The 19,013-nt window shown below is 39.6% G+C and overlaps 1 protein-coding gene and 1 long non-coding RNA gene across 9 annotated transcripts in view; one reads left to right on the top strand and one right to left on the bottom strand.

Moving 5' to 3' along the window:
• Positions 1-19,013, top strand: part of KCNQ5 (potassium voltage-gated channel subfamily Q member 5) — a 249,935-nt gene that overhangs the window by 220,955 nt on the left and 9,967 nt on the right. For 3 of the 4 annotated variants that reach the window (XM_083431158.1, XM_083431159.1, XM_083431160.1), the window contains 4 exons: positions 1,939-2,049; positions 4,750-4,845; positions 8,446-8,540; positions 11,142-11,168. In XM_083431158.1, the coding sequence (XP_083287284.1) occupies positions 1,939-2,049; positions 4,750-4,845; positions 8,446-8,540; positions 11,142-11,168 (329 nt within the window). Of the gene's footprint in view, positions 1-1,938; positions 2,050-4,749; positions 4,846-8,445; positions 8,541-11,141; positions 11,169-15,932; positions 15,990-19,013 lie in introns of all 4 variants that reach the window. The other variant, XM_083431161.1, reaches the window with a different exon arrangement.
• The window catches only part of LOC310673196, a 35,909-nt gene continuing 21,740 nt past the window's right edge, over positions 4,845-19,013 (bottom strand). For 4 of the 5 annotated variants that reach the window (XR_014508891.1, XR_014508893.1, XR_014508894.1 and 1 more), the window contains 2 exons: positions 14,737-14,967; positions 4,845-5,413 (listed from right to left, as the gene is read on the bottom strand). This is a non-coding gene — a long non-coding RNA (uncharacterized lncRNA). Of the gene's footprint in view, positions 5,414-9,694; positions 14,968-19,013 lie in introns of all 5 variants that reach the window. The other variant, XR_014508892.1, reaches the window with a different exon arrangement.

Genomic DNA, 19,013 nt, shown 5'->3' with positions numbered 1-19,013 from the left:
TTCATGGGACTTGGTTGTAATTTTTTGGGGGGTGGGTTACTTCAAAGCTATGGATTGACCCCTTTTTACCTATGCAAAGCAGCAGTCAATGAAAGATTCTGCATGCGGAAGCAAAAGAAGAGGTTTCAGACAGGACTGAAAGATAAAACTTTATTAATAGTAATTATAGTTTACAAAACAGTAAAATGACAGCCCTTTCTCAGGGACACAGCTATGGGTGATATCCAACTAAGTTCTTCTGCAAGTGCAAGGATTTGTGCTTTCAAAATAGAAGTCCCCTCTTCCTGCCCTTTTCACCCGCTAAGTCTGTTCAAGGGGTTCCCCAACCCTCCAGACCAGATTTTATCCTGTGAAATAAATTGGGGACGGGCACTGGATGCACAATGGCAGAGGAGGGGGAAAGTTCTATTGCACAAGCATAAGTCCTCGCACTGATGAAACAAGATAGAGTCCACCCTCTGGCTTGGACCTTTTTTACCAAACAAAGCAGCATTGTTTTGCAAATTTGCATGTGGAACAGCATGCAATCTTGTTGCCTAGGTGTGGCCATTCAAGCAGATGTAGTTAATGGTAAATGAAATCAGGGCACTGTATCCATATCAGATGCATAGAGGAAGGGGTGTGTAAGATACCGTTCTGTCTTATCATCAGTGATGGTGGCACAGATCTGCACAATATGTGTCCATGATAGTTATACAGTTGAGTTTCACACAGCAGTATTGACAGCAGGGAAAGCTCTACTGTTATTTAAAGAGTAAAAACAAATTGCAGCTTGAGAGAGGAGTTCCCTCCCCAAGGGGTTCTGCAAATAAAAGGGTTGATGACGTAAGTTCCCCTCAATGAAAAAGTCATTGTTTCTCCTCTAAAAGAAGATTCTTAAAAAATCATTATGCTAGACTGCCTCTATAATAGGGTCTCCATTAGCATGTATTTCTGAATTTGTTGTCATTCTTAAAAACTACAGTGATGGGCATGGTTTAATGGTTAAAATAACTTCCAAATGAACTTCACTGAATGGTCTTGTATACACAATTTATGGTGTTTTCTTAAAACCTAATTGAGGGTTTTCCTGGTCTTTTTAACTTCTCTGGTGTCTCTCAATTGAGAATATATTTCAACTAATCTACTTATTTAGACATCCAGATTAATTCTAAACTAAATCTCTCTGTTATCTCAGGGTTCATATGCAGTTGCTTCAAGGGAGTCCGATTCGGCTATTTAACAAATTGGCATGCTACATGTGCAAGTGTGGATTCTTAGATCTAGTTGCTGAAGTGTGGGAGGCGTTTGCAAGCAAAAATCAGCCACCAGGAGGGAAGTTAACCCTTTCTATGCCCACTCATTCACCCCAACAATACCCCCAGGCCACTTCCCACCACTTCAGGCAGGCTTACATCAGGCAGGCTTACACCACTTCAGGCAGGCTTACATCCAGTTTCTGAGAAGGGGGGGAAATATCAAAAACAGCTTGAAGCATTTGAGGCTGGTCTATGATTAAAGCAATGGAGGCAGCTCCAGCAGTCTCATTCTGCCCTTAGCCTGCCCCCCATCTGCCTGCCTTCTTATTTACAAGCAGTCCATGGGATGGTAGTGCCTGTCAACTTCCTCCTTAGGATCAGTGTTGCCCTTGTAGAACTCAACAGGGATGAGAAGGAAGACAAAATAGGAATTGGTTGGCTCTGGCCTCCCTTGCCATTAGTCTCCCTGCCTTCCCAATCCTACCAGTCCCAGTGGACACCAGGCACCACTAATTTGAGGAATGAGGCGGGGTTTTTTAGTGAGCGAGCCCCATTCAAATCACTACTTATGGACCAAGAAAGTTTCATATTTTGGTTACTCTTTATCATTTTGCCATTGTGAATATTGCCCACTTAATGTTATCGACATCTGTACTATCCACTTTTTTTCTCACAGTGAATTATATTTGTTTCTTTTCAGATCACATTGACAACAATTGGCTATGGAGATAAAACCCCTCTCACCTGGCTAGGAAGGCTGCTTTCTGCAGGGTTTGCACTGCTTGGCATTTCTTTCTTTGCATTGCCTGCTGTGAGTATCTTTACAACTGTTTGCAAAACTTCAAACTCTTTAAGCTGGCATACATGGGAAACAACACTGGGACAGTTATTTGGATGGCACTGCAACTTCTGCAATCTACAATGCAGAATATTGAAGCTGCTTTAAAAGCTCATTTATTGTCCCGTGATAACTGTAAAATCTATCTGATAAGTCCCAGAATTTATTTTGGTAATATTGTACCCATATATCATTCCATAAGCAGTAGGTAGCTTTTTATGTGAGGCATGTTAGTGAGGCTTATTGGGAATGGGACATTTAGCCCCCACTATCTATAAATGACAAGATTCAGTCCACCCTAGTTCCCCATCTATCCACATGGTTGATGTGGGCAGGATCTGAAGTGGCTAAAGAACCTGCTTCCTGCCATCAATACAGATATCCCCAGTGGAAAATATATCCGCCTTGTCCAAAAACACACGTCATTGTGTGGTTATGGGATCTGCAGTGAAGATCTAATAACTAATATATCACTGTGATTTTCATGCAGATCCAGTCAGGGCTTTTTTTTTTTTTTTTTTTTTTTTTGCAAATATAATGAGATTATCATTGTAATGTTTTTTGGATTGTCAGAAAGCATCCAGAAGAAATTTTACTCATCTTGCAGGAGGTTAGGGAACACACTGTTCTATCCTCTTGAGCTTCTTAGTATAATTATGAATATTCTCAACCTATTTCAGCTGAGATGCAAAAAAATAATAATGGTGATATAATTAACCAAATTGTTTCCATGCCTTGCAGGCATGCTGTGTTATATTAATAATTAAAGTGAAGCATTTACCTTAGAGTTTATAAGTCAGAAATATTATTTCTGATCCAACTGCTAACTACTGGTCTTGAAGGAAGGAAACTGTATAATCTGTGCTGAAATCCTTGTGAACCTAGATAAACTTGCCTGCCTGCTGACACTGACACCTAGCTGTGAGTTTTAGTAACATGTATTGGAATATTTTCCATGTTCCCTTTAAATGATCATTGTATACAGCACTTCTAAAAAGTTTGCTTCTATAAATAAATAACCCGAACACCCCTGGGGCCACAATACAAGTCTTTTATTCAGAAGTATAGAGTGATATGCACTGAGTAAGGTGATATAGCACAGTGGTTAAATACATGTGCTATGACCTAGAGGTCCCTGGTTTAACTATTAAATCACCCTATGCTGATTTAGGTTAACTTTAGGCAAGCCGCTATTTTTCAGTCTCAACCTTTCAAATGGAATGTGAGAAAAATACTACTACATTATGTGGCATAATTGTGAAGCTTCTTTAAGACATATGTTTGGTGGAAGTAAACAAAAGTGCTGCTGAATTTGCAGGTTTCCTGTCTTCATACTTAAGTCCCGTTTAAAGGAACCCCAGTTGAGCTCTTTCAGTTATTTCACTGATATTTAGGGCTAAACCAAACGTTGTGTTGAAGCTCCCAATATGGTTTTCATTTCATGTTTAGGGAAGCTTTTAATGTTTAATAGATTATTGTATTTTAGAGTTTTGTTGGAAGCTGCCCAGAGTGGCTGGGGAAACCCAGCCAGATGGGTGGGATATGAATAATAAATAATAAATTACTATTAGTAGTAGTAGTAGTAGTAAAAACAGTCACAGCATTTCATGCACTTGTATTGGGGCTGCAGCATGGAGCAGAGTTTTTCTCCTACCTTCCTCCTGCACTATGACTCCAGTACAGATTGCCCACTCAAGCTGCTATTAAGTGCACAGGGGGGGTAGACTACATGTTTACTCAGCTATTTCACATTTTTAAACTAACCCCTGGTTTTCTACAAAGGGGCACTGGAGCTGAGTGATTTGCAGGTAAGAGCTCACAGATGAGAGGAGGGTGCTTAACCCTTCCCCGTCATTTGCACCGTGCAATTTCCATTTGCCATTACCCTTTCTACATTGTTCCATACACATGTTGGAAAATGTCTGGAACACGTGTAGGGGTGGGGGGTGTACATACTAGGGCGGGGGATGTAGGAGAAAAGGAGTAGGCAAAAAAGGGTTAATCACTCTCCTCTCACCTGTCATTTTTTCCTGGCAAATCATCCCTTCTTTACAATGGAAAACTTGTGAAAACACAAGTTGGCAACATAGCATGCACTTCTGGGCATAGAGCCAAACTGAACAGTGAAGTGTAAATGGTAAACATGGTGATGGTAGATTCTTTCTGAATTGCTTTAAAACTGGACTGGGACAATTCAAAACACAGGCTGCAGATAGGAGAGGGTTAGTGAACACCTCTTCTGCCTGCACTTTCCCCAAAAACCTGCCTGTCCTCATTTTGCTCCTGGCTGGGCACCAAGACATTTGACTGAAGTCCCTTTTGAGATAGAAAAACCTGAAGAAATGTTGCTCAGGGGAAATGTATGAGCAAGGGAAAGCTTCAACAGCTTTCCTTCCACCAACCACTACTGTGCTTTAAATTGCTCTGTTTCCTATATTGTAGAGAATGGGCACAACCCGGTATTGTCTGGCCACTAAACACACTTGATTTGCTCCAGATTGTGTCCAATGTGTTATTTCAAGTATCCAAAGGGTGGAGGAGCCATGCTTACTATGGCAGGTGCTACTTGTATGTGTAACACTTCTAGATGATTTTAAAGATTGTATGCTCTTAACCCCTTACCAAAACGACTATCCTGACCATGAATATTTGTCATACTGTACTGCACTGCAGGGCATTCTTGGGTCAGGATTTGCATTAAAAGTACAGGAACAGCATCGTCAGAAACATTTTGAAAAAAGAAGGAATCCCGCTGCCAGTTTAATTCAAGTAAGTGCCAAATGAATCAGATTTTTTTGAAAAGTTCACAGATATTACAATCCATACCATGCAAAGTTGTAAAAGAAATGCAAACATTATCCAGATTATTTGCCATGGTGCAGCATGTTGCAGTAAATATCTTCCTCCCATCTAGCTAGGGACCATGCACATATGGAACTGGACTTCTGCACACACAATGCAATCTGGATGGGAAATCATGCACAAAAACTGATTCATCAAGTTGCTGGGATGCTTCACATGTATTTCTTTTTAAAACCTGAAATCAAGCCAATCTGCTGCTCAGGGGTAGGGGCTAGATTCTGTCCCTCATGTGCCTTCCTACTATATGGCTGATTGGCACTATTTCAGATTTTTTTTAAAGAGGGCTACATGCACACAACTAATATGTTCTCTGTTAAACTGAATTCTTGGCTATAATCCACCACTTACTGCTGAATTCATAACAACAATTCCTGTTGATGTCAATAGATGCTGTTTGTGCTTGACATGTCTCATGTTCAGTGCTTGGATAACACACTGTATGTAGTGTTTTCAAGAAGTAATCACTCCAGAAGACCTAGAAAGATACAAACCGTGTTATATTTTGCATGACACAGTTTACAATATAGTTTTCTATAAAAAACCCAGAACTGATAAATAAATGTCAGATTAAATTATGGCACAGCACCATTGCCCACATTCAATTAATTATTAGTAGTGGGTCTCTGACACTGTGCCAGGGGGTAAATGCATTCAGTTTGAAGGAAGAGACCTCTGTCCAAACAATTCACTACAAGAGTTTGAATGATTGATCACAATAGCTGTTGGCCTAAAATTATGGGCACCTTCCCAGTGGTGGCATTGATGTGTAGAAGGAATCAAACAAAGTAAATTGAAATGTTAGCATATTTGATGTTTTAAACAGCTGCTTCATTTAATTACATTTTCTTTTAGTGCAATAGATTTCACTTCGTTGCTGTTTTGAATACTGCACGTTGTGTTGCTTGGCTTTTTTCACACCCAGTTAAATCGAAGTTTATATCCAAAGTGATTGTCTAGTATGCTGCCTGAGCTATTATTTAAGAGCCCAGAATCAATTCTCCATTCTTTGTGTGTGCGCACGCACACAGACATTATTCCTTTGAAAACCAAATATAATCTCCTCTGAAAGACTTTGGCAGAACTGATTTCTGAATTATGCTGGATCATGCCCACAGAGTACAACTGCCAAATGTCTCTTTGGGGATCAGTCAGTCATTTCCTCAGCCTGTCATTTATGCTTGCCTTGGAAGTTGAGGTCTGAGCAATCACAGAGCATTCCCGCTCCCAAAACAGAATGATAGCTGGGAGGAAAGGGAACCTATCAAAACTGTTATGCTGACATGACCACTGGACAAATTCCAGGCTGTGCACAGTTCCTGGCAAACATGGGCGCCTCCTTTACACATGGTTTGTAACAACATGGGAGGGATGCATATTGCTGTCAAAACCTCAACAGGGTTAATTTAAAAATGTGTGTGTGTTTTCATATTGGAAGGAGGGAAGAGATAGGAATTCACTTTCTATATTTGCTGAATTGCAGCTGTATACTGTTATGAGCCAGCAACTGTCAATTAAGAGCCTGCATGAATATGAACTTTACCAACTGCAGATTCATCCCCACACTTGAGAATGGCAGCCCAAGCAGTGACTGTGAGCCGCCATCTCACTTTATGCCAGGGTTAACTAGTAGTGTCAATTTAGCCCAGAATTCACACCTGATGAACTCAAGACAGAGTAGTTACAGACAGCCTCCTCTGCCTGAAGTCTCTACTCCCCAAGGACCAGTGCAGAAATACCACAAAGCGCTTTTAATGGTATCAGACACGGCCTAAAGATAAGAAGACACCACCACCCCATCCCACATACTGAAACTTACCAGATTGGCAGCTGAATCTTAAACCAACACTAACTCCACCACACCTGAGGGGAACAGGCAACATAGGGGGAGCAAGGCATATAGAGTTCTGCCTTTCAACACTTCACCACCATATCACTCACTACTCTTGCCTGAGACCTTGGTGCCACCCAGTCAAACAAATGCTGCAATGCAGTAGCACTATCTTGCATCCCATGAGCAGAGCAACACATGGCATATATCTGATGCCGGCTGGAGTGCGTAGCCTGGGCTGCCGGCTCGTATATTGGGAGAGGGCAACTAAATGAAAGAGCCAGGCCAACCAAAAAGCAAGGATTGCCAATGCACCAGGTCCTAAGGATAGGAGCAGCAGAGGGGTGAAGAGGGACTGCCAGACACAGCCTCACTCTGCCTCATGGTACTGGAAGACCTGGCCATATTGATTGCGGCTCAACTTTGTCTTAGAATTGCATAAGGCATCCAATGATGAAGGCCGTTATTTTTTGCACAGGATCTAAATCTCCTGATTTGTACTAAAATGAAAAGGAGTAAGAATGTGAAATTTGAAAAATTGGGACTAGAAACCACTATCCTAGAAATATAGCCTGTTCATATGATTTATTATTAGCTTTGTGATATGCTTAGTAGTGTACAGACATAGTGTCTTGGTTAAAAGTTTGAGCAGGGAGCTTCCTAGTTCAAAATCTTACCTCAGCCATGAATTTACAACATGGCCTCAGTACTACTGAGAATAATGTATGCAAAATACCATATAAAGTTTATCATCACACTAAAAGGTATGTTCTCCAAGATAATTGTATTAATCTTATTTATTGTAATATTTTCAAATGCTGATTACCAGGATAAACAACTAACAGTTGTTGCTAAATACCTCCATGTTTATGAGAATGCAACTTGATATTGACTATAATGCACTATTAAAATCATTTGAGATAAATGTCAAATGCACACACACACAGTGCAGCAAAATAGTTTCTTAAAGTTGTGGTAGATAACTCCTTCTATTTTACTGAGCAACCCAAGCTACTGTAGGATTGGATACAGAACTCTGCTTGGCAGCCCCTAGCACGACCTTCCAAAAGGTTGGGAGACCCTCTGTAACATCATGGGAGGTGGGCTGGGGGCTGCAAGGGAATGGAGGGAAATCAAGTGAAAACTGCCCCCACCCCTTCGCTTCCTTCAGCAGGAAACCTTTGCTGGATTCCAGTTTCTCCACAAATGAAGGGAGCCCTTCCATTGAAATTGTGACTTTCTTGTGTACAGTTTTCTTGTGAATTTTAATACTTAACCAAATCTTCATTGCACTCTGCAAGCATAACCATACTGAACGAATTATTTAAGCCAAAGTAACAGGTATTGGTTCCAGCTTGAACAGAATGCAGATTTTCCATAGCGATAACGATGCTTTCGTTTCATATATCGTTGGCTCCTTTGTGCTTTCTATTGTTTCCTTTTCACAAGGCTGCTTGGCGGTTTTATGCTACTGATTGCAGACGAACAAACCTGACAGCCACTTGGCGATATTATGAAAGTATTCTTCCATCCCTTAGGCATGTATCAGTGCTATGAATGACACAAAAAAGCCATGACTTGTATTGGTATACTAATATGCTTTTCTTTTCTTTTTTTGTTCCATCCCCTGCTCCCTCTTGCCTTTATTTCCCTATCTTCATCATATATCCTGCATGTAGTGTGTATGGCGTAGTTATGCGGCTGATGAGAAATCCGTTTCCATTGCTACTTGGAAGCCTCATTTGAAGGCCTTGCATACCTGCAGCCCAACAAAGTAGGTAAAAATTTGGCAGTTGGCGCTGTACTTGATGTCTGTTTTGAGCTTATACAAATCAGTGTGTGATTTTGTCTTGTTGTTTTTTTCTCCCCCCCCCCCACCCTTTTAATACCATTCATTAAGGAACTTAGGTAGCAAACTGGGACAATTACACATCCTCCAAACATAATGACAAATCGGATTCCCATTTTCTCTTGCTCCTGAGCCATTATTACAACAAAGCCATAGAAGATTTTTTTCCGCCACCAGGTCCTCAAAACCCTGCTGGAAGTTAATCTTCTAATAGCATCTAGGCAAAATATTACCTGTATTGGACTCAGTTAATGCTAATTCATCCTACTTCACATGGTTGGTGATATATTATTCCAATCTCTAGGGCACCACACTGGCTACCCCTGCATTATTTATTGTCGATTTCTAGCAGCTTAGACCTGCTGGCTTCCATTGGTTTCTCTCAATCTAATTGTGCTTAGAGTTAGAAGAAAAAGCAGGCGTAAAAACAGCATGTAGGTCAAAGGGCCACACTAATTTATACCAGCAGAGGTTTTGTCTTGTACTATTCAGATTAGGAAAAGACTGAATGAAACCCAACCAACTGGTTAATTCACCACAAACAATTTGCTGCTTCTTTCAGTTTGCAGTACTGTGCTTTTTGTATAAAGCTGCTGTGTTTTTCTTTTTCTTTGTAATAAACAGAAGCTTAAATGTCACCATGTTATCCTTATTGTCAATTACATTCCACATGTTTCCTCTTCCTGTGAGAAACCTGTGTAGGAGGGTGTTAGTAATAAAACTGATACGGCTGTTCTTCATTCCCATTAGATGGGTCATACTGATATGAATCCTGGGAAACATCTATTTTCAGTGGGAGAGAAATGCGTAGCTTCCTACTTCTATGTGTAATGGAAATGCAGATAACAATATCATTTCGTCATATATATTCCTTGTTAGATAATCATAGTTGACACAGAGACAGCCCCTATTCATTTGAGGGCAGAATTTGGTTGGGAGAAACATGCCTATTGAAGCAGAAATTCTATATTAAAAGGTTAATCAAAATAATGCTTTTTAATTACAAACACACGCACAACAATATAAATTGGGCATCCTTCTAGGAATTATGACAACAAAATAATGATTGTATTATCTACCTTAGAAAGTGTTTTCCAGAATAAAGTTCTAGAAGTTTAGGATGGATTCTAGCATGTTTTCATATGACACAGCAATTCTTGTTATTTCTTTTGCTTTAAAATCTGTCACCTAACCATTTTGAGATGTAAGAATAAGTGAAGATGGAAAACAAATAGATTCTGAACAAGAATCCTATACACTCCTAAACTCCTTACTCTCTCCTCTAGAGCTGAGACTTTGGTGTGGGTGGCACTGTGGGTTAAACCACAGAGCCTAGGGCTTGCCGATCAGAAGGTCGGCGGTTCGAATCCCCGCGACGGGGTGAGCTCCTGTTGCTCGGTCCCTGCTCCTGCCAACCTAGCAGTTCGAAAGCACGTCTAAGTGCAAGTAGATAAATAGGTACCGCTCCGGCGGGAAGGTAAACGGCGTTTCCGTGCACTGCTCTGGTTCACCAGAAGCAGCTTCGTCATGCTGGCCACATGACCCAGAAGCTGTACGCCGGCTCCCTCGGCCAATAAAAAGAGATGAGCGCCGCAACCCCAGAGTCGGTCACAACTGGACCTAATGGTCAGGGGTCCCTTTATCTTTACCTGTCTTCTAGAAGGGAACTGAAAGTAGTGTGGAGTTCTCAAGACCCATTAGTTGTGGCTAAACTATAATTGTTACTGCTATTTTGCCTAACAACAATAAAATATGGGGCAGACATACAACTGTTTAAAAAGACAAAGGGTGGCAGAGAGAGATTATGTTTCAGTCTAGTTTGTCTTCTCTTCCATTTTCCCCATTTGGATGGGCACAGAAAGCTGATTTGTAAATTTCATCTAATTCACAGGCACAAAGCTCATGATTGCTCCACAGGAACTCCTAAAAGCTTCAAAATAAAAATATTTTGTTCTCAGAGGCCAGAAATGTTGGTTTTAATTGTGTTTTAGACAATCACTGTTTAGACTTAAGAGTTATCTAAGTTATGTAAACAGTTAAGTCATAGTCTGACTAAATATATTACAGTACACTTCTGGCCAAGGAAAAATATTATGTGACATCAGTCGTCTGTGTGAAATCTCAGGTCCCAACTATTAAGTCAAATGTGCTCCATTAAAACAGATATCTGCATCTAATAATAAGCCTACACCTTTCTGTTATCTGTATATCAGCACCTGCATTTTGCCTAAATAAGTGCTTTGCCAACTCATTCAATAATGGTATGTATTAAGCGCATTTAGCATGCCTTGAGGTGCTGTTCAAATATTTTTTCTGATGTCACGGTAGTTATATTAGTCCCTGCTTGAATGTTTTGTGTTTGCTTTATAAAATGTTATTATTAAATGTATTGATTTGATTAACACAGCCAGCTGTGATATAGCATTTATCTTATAATGTTTGTAACCACATCATAATCGGTACTGCCAGCATAACAAATTTCTTTCTTCCCCAAACTTTCTCTCTTCCGTTCTTTGACACCTGAAGGAAAGAACAAGGGGAAGCATCTAGCAGGTTTGTGGTGTTTCTATGCATATAGTTTTAAAAATAAAAAAAGTTTGAGAATGGGTACAGATCTCTGTGAATGCAGGCTCCAAATATATTGGCACAGTATTGACTAAAAAACTCATGCTCAGATCCAGTAATGGGAAGGATTTAAGTACAGAATTCTAATTTTTCTAGACAAAATAATATTGTGAGAACAGAATACTGCTCTGTATCATCCACAGATGCCTAGCAACATTTGCATATTTAATAATGGATTCTGCAGGAGTATGAACCTAGCACTATACTTCAATGGATAACAGAATGATTGATCAAGACTTGAAAGACATTTGTCTCTTACTATCCAGGATAATGAATTAGGGCTAGATGAATCATCCCTTGTGACACATGAAAACACCTCTTAGAAATGTCAGTAATTAAGTGGTTTATAAATAACTGAAATACCTAAACAAACAAGCAAACAGTCTGAGGAAGGAGGGTGATGTCTTGTATATGATGGTTTTCCCCAGTACAACTTTTTAAATTGACACTTCTATATATAAAATCAAAACTAATTTAATTACTTAATAATTTAAATCACCAACTGACATAACTTTTAACTAAATAGTGTAGTTGTGATCGAGTGAAAATACTACGTATATGACTAAAACCTGAATGGTGGATGAATATTTTCACACACTTTGAGTTATGTCATTGTCATAACCCCCAGATCCATACCTTCTGCATATTCACTCCTATTGCTGTCTAAACTCACAGAAGCAAACATCATTTGACAATCCTAACAACCACACAATCTGACTGCCTAGAGAGAGTGGGACCATGCTGGGTAGGCTGCTGTCATTTCAAATTTCCCTGCAGGTGAACATGCCACTATTCTATATTATAAGAGAATAGTCATCTGGTTTTGAGGATGGGAAGGGAATTTTGAAGGATCCCATTACATGAAGCAGGATAAACACTGGCAGGCATTTATGCACTGGCAGGATTTCTGATGTAAGTAGGGTCCACATAATAAAAGTCGAAGGCCAAGGTCCATCTAGTCCAGTATCCTATTTTCAACAGTGACTGGACAAGTATCTCTGGAAGATCACAATCACAGCATGAAGGTATTCCTTTTGCTCCTTACATGTGGTAATCAAAAGTATGTTGCCTCTGAACATGGTTCCATTTAACTATCATGCTTAATAGCCAGAGATGTACCTATTTTTATACATAAATTTGTATGATTTTTTTAAAGCATATAAGGCAATTCATAAAGCACAATGGAATCTCTTTCACTGTGATTCAATTCCACACTGGTCTAGTAACGTTTGTATGTCAGAAATACATAAGGAAGGTGAATGGCCCTTCTCACATGGACCTCATCCACCTTGAGATCCCAAGATCTCTATTCCAAGACATAAGAGACAAGTTAGAACCTCTTTGTTTTACTTTTGGGCTTGCACTTTTTCTCTTTTTTTCAACATGGCCAATGATTGGGATATTGGGAATTGTAGTCACAACATCTTGAGGGCTATAGGGTCTCCACCCCTCCTCTATTTCTTAAAGCAATTTTAGTCATCTACGGCTCTTAATGTACTGGTAAGGTATACTGCAAATACAAGATCAAAGTTGCCTTGGATACATTACTCCAAATGTGAAATGCATTACTTAAAAAGAAGGCTATGGACCATCAAAGGGAAACTGCATATGCAGTCAGAGCTCTCCCACTGCTGATTAGAGAAAGCAAATGTTCTCCTTTTGTGTAGGAGTTGGTTGTTCCATCACCAGCAACAGGAATCCTGTTATACTCTGGATCCCAGTCTGAAATTTCAAGATTGGGTGAGAGCCACTTCTCCTAACAGCTGCCAGAACCAATTTCATATTGTTCTCCTCCTAGTGGCGCAGCAATAAAACTGCTAGCACATTTGCAAAGTTTAGCAGGGTTCAGTATGGTTTCAAGTTGGACAAGGGAACACTTGTTGAGATTCTTGCATTGCAAGCAGATGGATTTAGTTGATCCTTGGGGTCACTTCCAACTGTACAGTTACATGATTCTATGTATATAATTAGCCTGACTGCTAATGCACATTTAATCCATTGTCTAGAAGTAAGTAAAACTGATATATAAACAAAACTTGGTCAGCACTGTTGCCACACTCAAGTTACTACCATAACTATTAAAAACTAAAACAGTGTTTTAAGATATTAGGCCTGTGGAATTTACTCACAAACCTCCCACTAACTTTCATGAAGTTAATATTTAAGATATTTCAAGATCTTGAAGCATCTTTGCCAGTCTTCCTCAACCTCGGCCCTCCAGACATTTTTGGCCTACAACTCCCATGATCCCTAGCTAGGAGGACCAGTGGTCATGGAGGATGGGAATTGTAGTCTGAAAACATCTGGAGGGCTGGGGTTGAGGAAGCCTGATCTTTGCTATGACTAGACCCAGCTCAACAAATCATATAAACTTAATTTTCTTCATTCACATTCATATAAACATATACACTTGAAAAATAAGAAATACAAGACTACCGCAGAGATAAGAGATGTTCATAAGAAAATAAGGTTTAACTAATAAAAGGCATCACTGTTCTTAGTTTGTATTAGCTATCATACTTTAGGTACAGGGGTAGATAACCTTTTTGCTGTTGAAGACTGCAGTCCCTCAGGGGTAAGGAACTGCATACCACACGCCATGGGTGAGGCCAGAGTTGGTTAGGTGAGGCTCCCACCCTTTCCTTTCCTTTCCTGTCACCCATTTTACCCCCATTTCCTCCCTTCTTGCCACCTGCATGAAATTAGGCCAAGAGACACAGAGGTGGCCAACGTCTGCTTTAAGACCAATGTAACAACTATATATCTATTGTAAATATGACTTCAGCATTTTAAAAACACACTCTTCAGTTGGCATCCTAGGCTGAGTATGATTTATTTTCTGTACTGTATATTTCAATATACAATATTGTCTCATTTAACTGACAACATACCCATGTTAAAGGCTCAGGAATTGTTGGTCATCCAAAGCCACAAAGTAAGCATAATGGGACTTAAGCTCCCAAACCAGTGATCCACAGAGGGTGGGGGCTAGCTATGCCTTCTTGTGGTTAATCAGTAGCCCATAGTTTCTAGTTGTTCTTAAAGTGTAGCCTACATGCATCAGCCTACATCACTTATAATCTGATACTTTGCATTAACTGATAGTATAATTGCAACATACTGTGGTGCATTTTCACCTACTGAAAGTTAAATTCCCAGTTCAAATTTTCTTCATGGCAGCTGCTCTGTTTAACAATTCTTATATGGGTTGAGCAGCTGCTGAATATTCCTGATTTAGAGTGTGGAAGCAGATCATGTAGTGGGGATATTCTTATGGTAAGCATAAGTGACTTGCTCTGTGGTACTTAATGGTGCCAGTGTCACTTGAGTAGCCATGTCTTGAGATGCTGTTCTCAGCCAGTGTGCAGGAATATCTATGCCCAAGGACAAGGTACCATTTTTACCAAGGTACCATGTTTGCTCATGGACAACCTTCTGCCAGTGGTGTTTGGGACAAGAAAAAAGTAAGTGGAGTAATGTATGTGTCTCTTCTTACCTTTGTAGGATACATTCCAGCCACACAAAATTCAGAGGCATTACCTCAGTTCAAGGACACATTCCAGGCAGGCAAAAACACTCAAAGGGAGACATGAAGCAGGGCAGATGAGGTGTGGCTTGGGGAGAGCAGGTATGGTCTAGCAATGGGATGTGCCCTGAGAAGAGTCCTGAGAGCCAGACAGGGGGACCTGCAGGGCCACATTCAGCTTCTATGCCTCTGGTTCCTTACCTATGATGTACAGAGTTTAGTCTTTTAATAAACAAATCAGCATTAACTTTCACAGGCAAAATAATAATAATAATATTAAATAAGTAACAAGGCAGTAATATTGATATTATGAGCTGTATCCAATGGATTCCCATGCAGCCCCCTAAATCTGCTTTAGGGAATTGAGGGCCTCTCCAGAGCAGATTTGGGAGTGGTGCAGCGGGGAGGGGAAACAGCTGAAAATGGCTTCCTTCCTGTTCTGCTGACAAAAGCTTTATCATCAAGCAACACCAATGGATACAACCTTAGTAATGTTAACCCTTAACTGATGTGTTTTAAATTCTATTTTTAAATAAACAATATTTTAGATTTTCTCTGTTTTGCTAGGTGTTGCATATTTATGACTGTGACTATCAAACAGGTTTCCCTTTTAATGGAAAAACTGCACAAACTATTGAGCATAACATACATTGTCAGTTTTACTTCAGTTTACTTTTTTTGGAAATTGAGGTGAAGGACAATATATTTTGTACTGACCATGAGTAAACCACAATTTCTACACATTCCAGTTAAAATTTGTTGTTCACAAGAAGCTTTGCTTAAAAGATAGCTTGACATATAACCTACATAAGATTGCTGAAAGCTTAAATAGGTTATCAATTACTGAGGGCTGTCAACAGAGAAATGAATTTTACTCCATTAGGAAGATGGGCTTTTACTATTCTGTTATATTGTAGTAATATATTCTGATCCTGAACCTGTCTTTGGATATACATTGCAGGAGTTTTGTCTTAGATGAATGTTCAGGACTTTTGACTGTCATTTCTGGATACATTTCGTTATCATCACAATTACATTTTACAATTGGCTTGTAAATTTTAAGAAACAAAACGGTAGCGGTCTGACTTGCCTTACACGGAAAACCTAACCCCTTTCCTCACATGGAATGCTTAGTAATATGATCCTCTATTTCCCCTCACTCCTAGTAAGCTTTATAGTAATAAACAGAAGCTCTTCAGGATGTACACCTCTCGGAAACATAGGTATCCAGCATCCTGTCTATTCACATGATATTTGGGAATGCCAACTAACATCAGGTGCATGAAGAGTTTATTTCCCCTTCTTAATGCTTTACAGTTTTTACTCTTCAAAGGGTTCTTCATTATTTGGCTGGGTCGCCCACTACAATTGCTTGTAATTTTCCTTGTTGCTTGCTGCCTGCAATTATATACCAAAATAGCCACGCACAAAGAAATTGCCTCTTATGATTTGTGTAGCAATAATCTAAATACTCCACACAATGGGACAAGTGCGATGTTGCAGTGCCTTAGTTTAAGACTATTTGTGCTCTTCCGTCTGATATGCTTGAGCTAAGAAACAGCTATGAATGATTCTAATAACTAAGTTTTCCTGAGTCCAATATGATTTTTGCAATAGTGGTGTTTGGTGTTTCCACATTGTTTGGTTGTAAAGTTAGGCAGCTATAATCTACAGCTATAAGCTACAGACCACTTGCAAAGCAATTACAGTAGTAGATGTTTTGCACTTCTGAAGAGTCATTGTGGCCTAGCTTGTGGGGACTGTGCTAGGTGAGGTGCAGTGTACAGTGTACAGAACTGCATGTTCAAACAGTTGTTTACTCCAACTGGAATCTCTTGACCTCTTTGCCATTTAACCAAAAATAGTAATTACTATTTTTGGATCTCAAGGGGGAAATCCCCTGTTCCCTGCCAAAGGGGGGGGGGGAGTACATCAAGTTTCCAAGAAGTAATATCAAATCAAAAAGATTCTTGATTTTTAAAAAAATCAATAAAGTAAGAATTGATTGTTGGCATGTGTCTGTCTTGGGAGATAATGGAAGAGTGCCTTCGGGGGTAAAGTCAAACTGTTGGAGAGTTCTAGCGCCTGCTGTGGCTGTTGAGAATTGACATGTTTTATTGCCAGTGGGGCAAAAGAAGGCACCTGGTTTTGCACATGCAAATTGCTTATAGCAGTTATAAATCTATGAGAAGGCAATGACTGGGAACAAAATTTGATCAATGTCATTCTTCTGTAGAACTTGGAAATGCACTTTGTGCATGATAACTGCTTTATGGATTTGGTCCTAAGGCCTAATTCATACACTGAATGAGTGGCAGAGCAGGTGCTTTAAAACATCATTGTGGATACTGCTCCACATGCACAGCGAACCGTTTATGTAAATAAAACCCTATGTAGTTCTAGGAGGTTTTCATCACACCATTGCAGCCCCTCGTTTTTGTGGTTTCCGATTATGTGTTTAAAAGTTGGTGGAACAACACAGCAACTTCTACATAGCTGCATTTTCAGTGTGTGAATCAGGTCTGAGCCTACTTACATCTTCTATCCCACAAATGTTGATGATAATTCAGCAAAATTATTGTTATTATTAGTAGTACTAGTTGTATTTTAATTTATTACCCACCCTTCACCCTAGGGTCCCAGGGTGGATTACAGCAACTAAAATATGTCTAAAACAGTTAAAAACAGCTTACAATCACATACAAAAAAAATTAATCTCGGCAGTTTTCCTGTGTAGCTCTGCTATGATACCACAGTGACCTCTAGTGTTGCCAACAGATAAAGGAAAAAGCAGAAAAATACAGAACTCACAAAAACATGGCAGTGTGTAGATACAGGAGTGAAATATAACAAAAGGAAAAAGCAATCAAGGCATTTGGAAGGGAAAAAGAGCTACATCTAGTGACTTGAAACAATATTCAGAGTAATAGCCAGACCTATCAACTGTCCTACTTCTTTTGTAGGAAATATCCAGTTATGTTGGTTTGTAGTTATAGCTTAGACTTGAGCTCATAAAACCAGCTACGAACCTTAATGAACTTCAAATAATGTCATTTGCAAGCTAGCTATAAGCAGATTCCCTAGATTATTATTTTACTCAGTAAGAACAAAACAGAATAATTCTTCAGTTTACTCTTCAACCTTAAAAAATACAAGGGTAACTTTTACTTTTAGCAGCCATTTAGGAATGTAATCCAAATGAAGGCCAGTATTAAATTATCTACAGAAGTTTCCTCATCTTTATCTCTATTAGGTAGAGGACCATACTAGGTCCTAAGTAATACTTCTGTATGAGAGACAATTGCTTACGTGATGGAACTTTTCTTTCTTGCACACTGCTCTTTTTTATGTTTATCATCTGAATTTCCTGGAAGATAGCTTGCAGATAGCCTAGACGGTTGTTCCACATCTGGAGCTGTATGTAGTTTTACCACCTCTCATTTCGAGGGTGAAAATATTGCTTTATCCTGCCTGTTTCTATTGGCATTCCTATAGTGAGTATAAGTTGTGCTCTGGCCTTGCATTCATTGCAATGGGGCAGGGGGATTTGGAGGTGGGCCTTCATAGCACATCTCCACAATTCCATACGCTAAATCATATGAACACTTATATTTATGTGTTTCTGATTGCCATTTCTGTTTGCATAACTCTCTACCACAGTCATAGTTCAGTCTCCAGCTTTCAAGCAATATTTATTATAATTATACCTATCAAGTATATCCTTGGGGCAGTGGGGGGGGGGGGAGAGAATAAAACAAAGTATATAACCTGAGCTATATGTAGGCAGCAGTGTTGGAAAAAAGAAGAAACAGAGTATAAATACAAAAAATACAATAGGCTAATGACCCGCAGGATCCCTTCCAACTGTACAATTCTATTATTGTTCCATCAAGACAAACATTTTGGTTTCCCTCACTGAGCATTCCTCCCCCCATTTCCAATTCTGGGGGTTCTCCTGGCAGCCTCAGAGCCAATATGGGGGGGGGGGGGGGAGAGGAGGAAAGCTTCATTGAACAAATGGATATCCTTGTGTAGAGTTTCTGCTGATGGGATTCTTTAGTTGAATCTTGCCCAATAGTTAAGGGGAATGACATGCTATAAGAAGCAAAGGGATTTAAAAATGCACACTTTTATGGTTAAGCAGGGAGATTAGATTAAGACAGTTCTGGAAACAGGTACTCTCTCAGCAACTAAGAACTTTTTAATACAATGTTTCTAATATTAAATTGTGGTAATATGATTTTAGT

Source organism: Podarcis tiliguerta (genome assembly GCF_965153285.1).
Source record: "Podarcis tiliguerta genome assembly, chromosome: 3".
NCBI classification, from domain to species: domain Eukaryota; kingdom Metazoa; phylum Chordata; class Lepidosauria; order Squamata; family Lacertidae; genus Podarcis; species Podarcis tiliguerta.
Note: the sequence above shows the minus strand (reverse complement) of the source record. Positions and strands in the feature narration are given on the sequence as shown.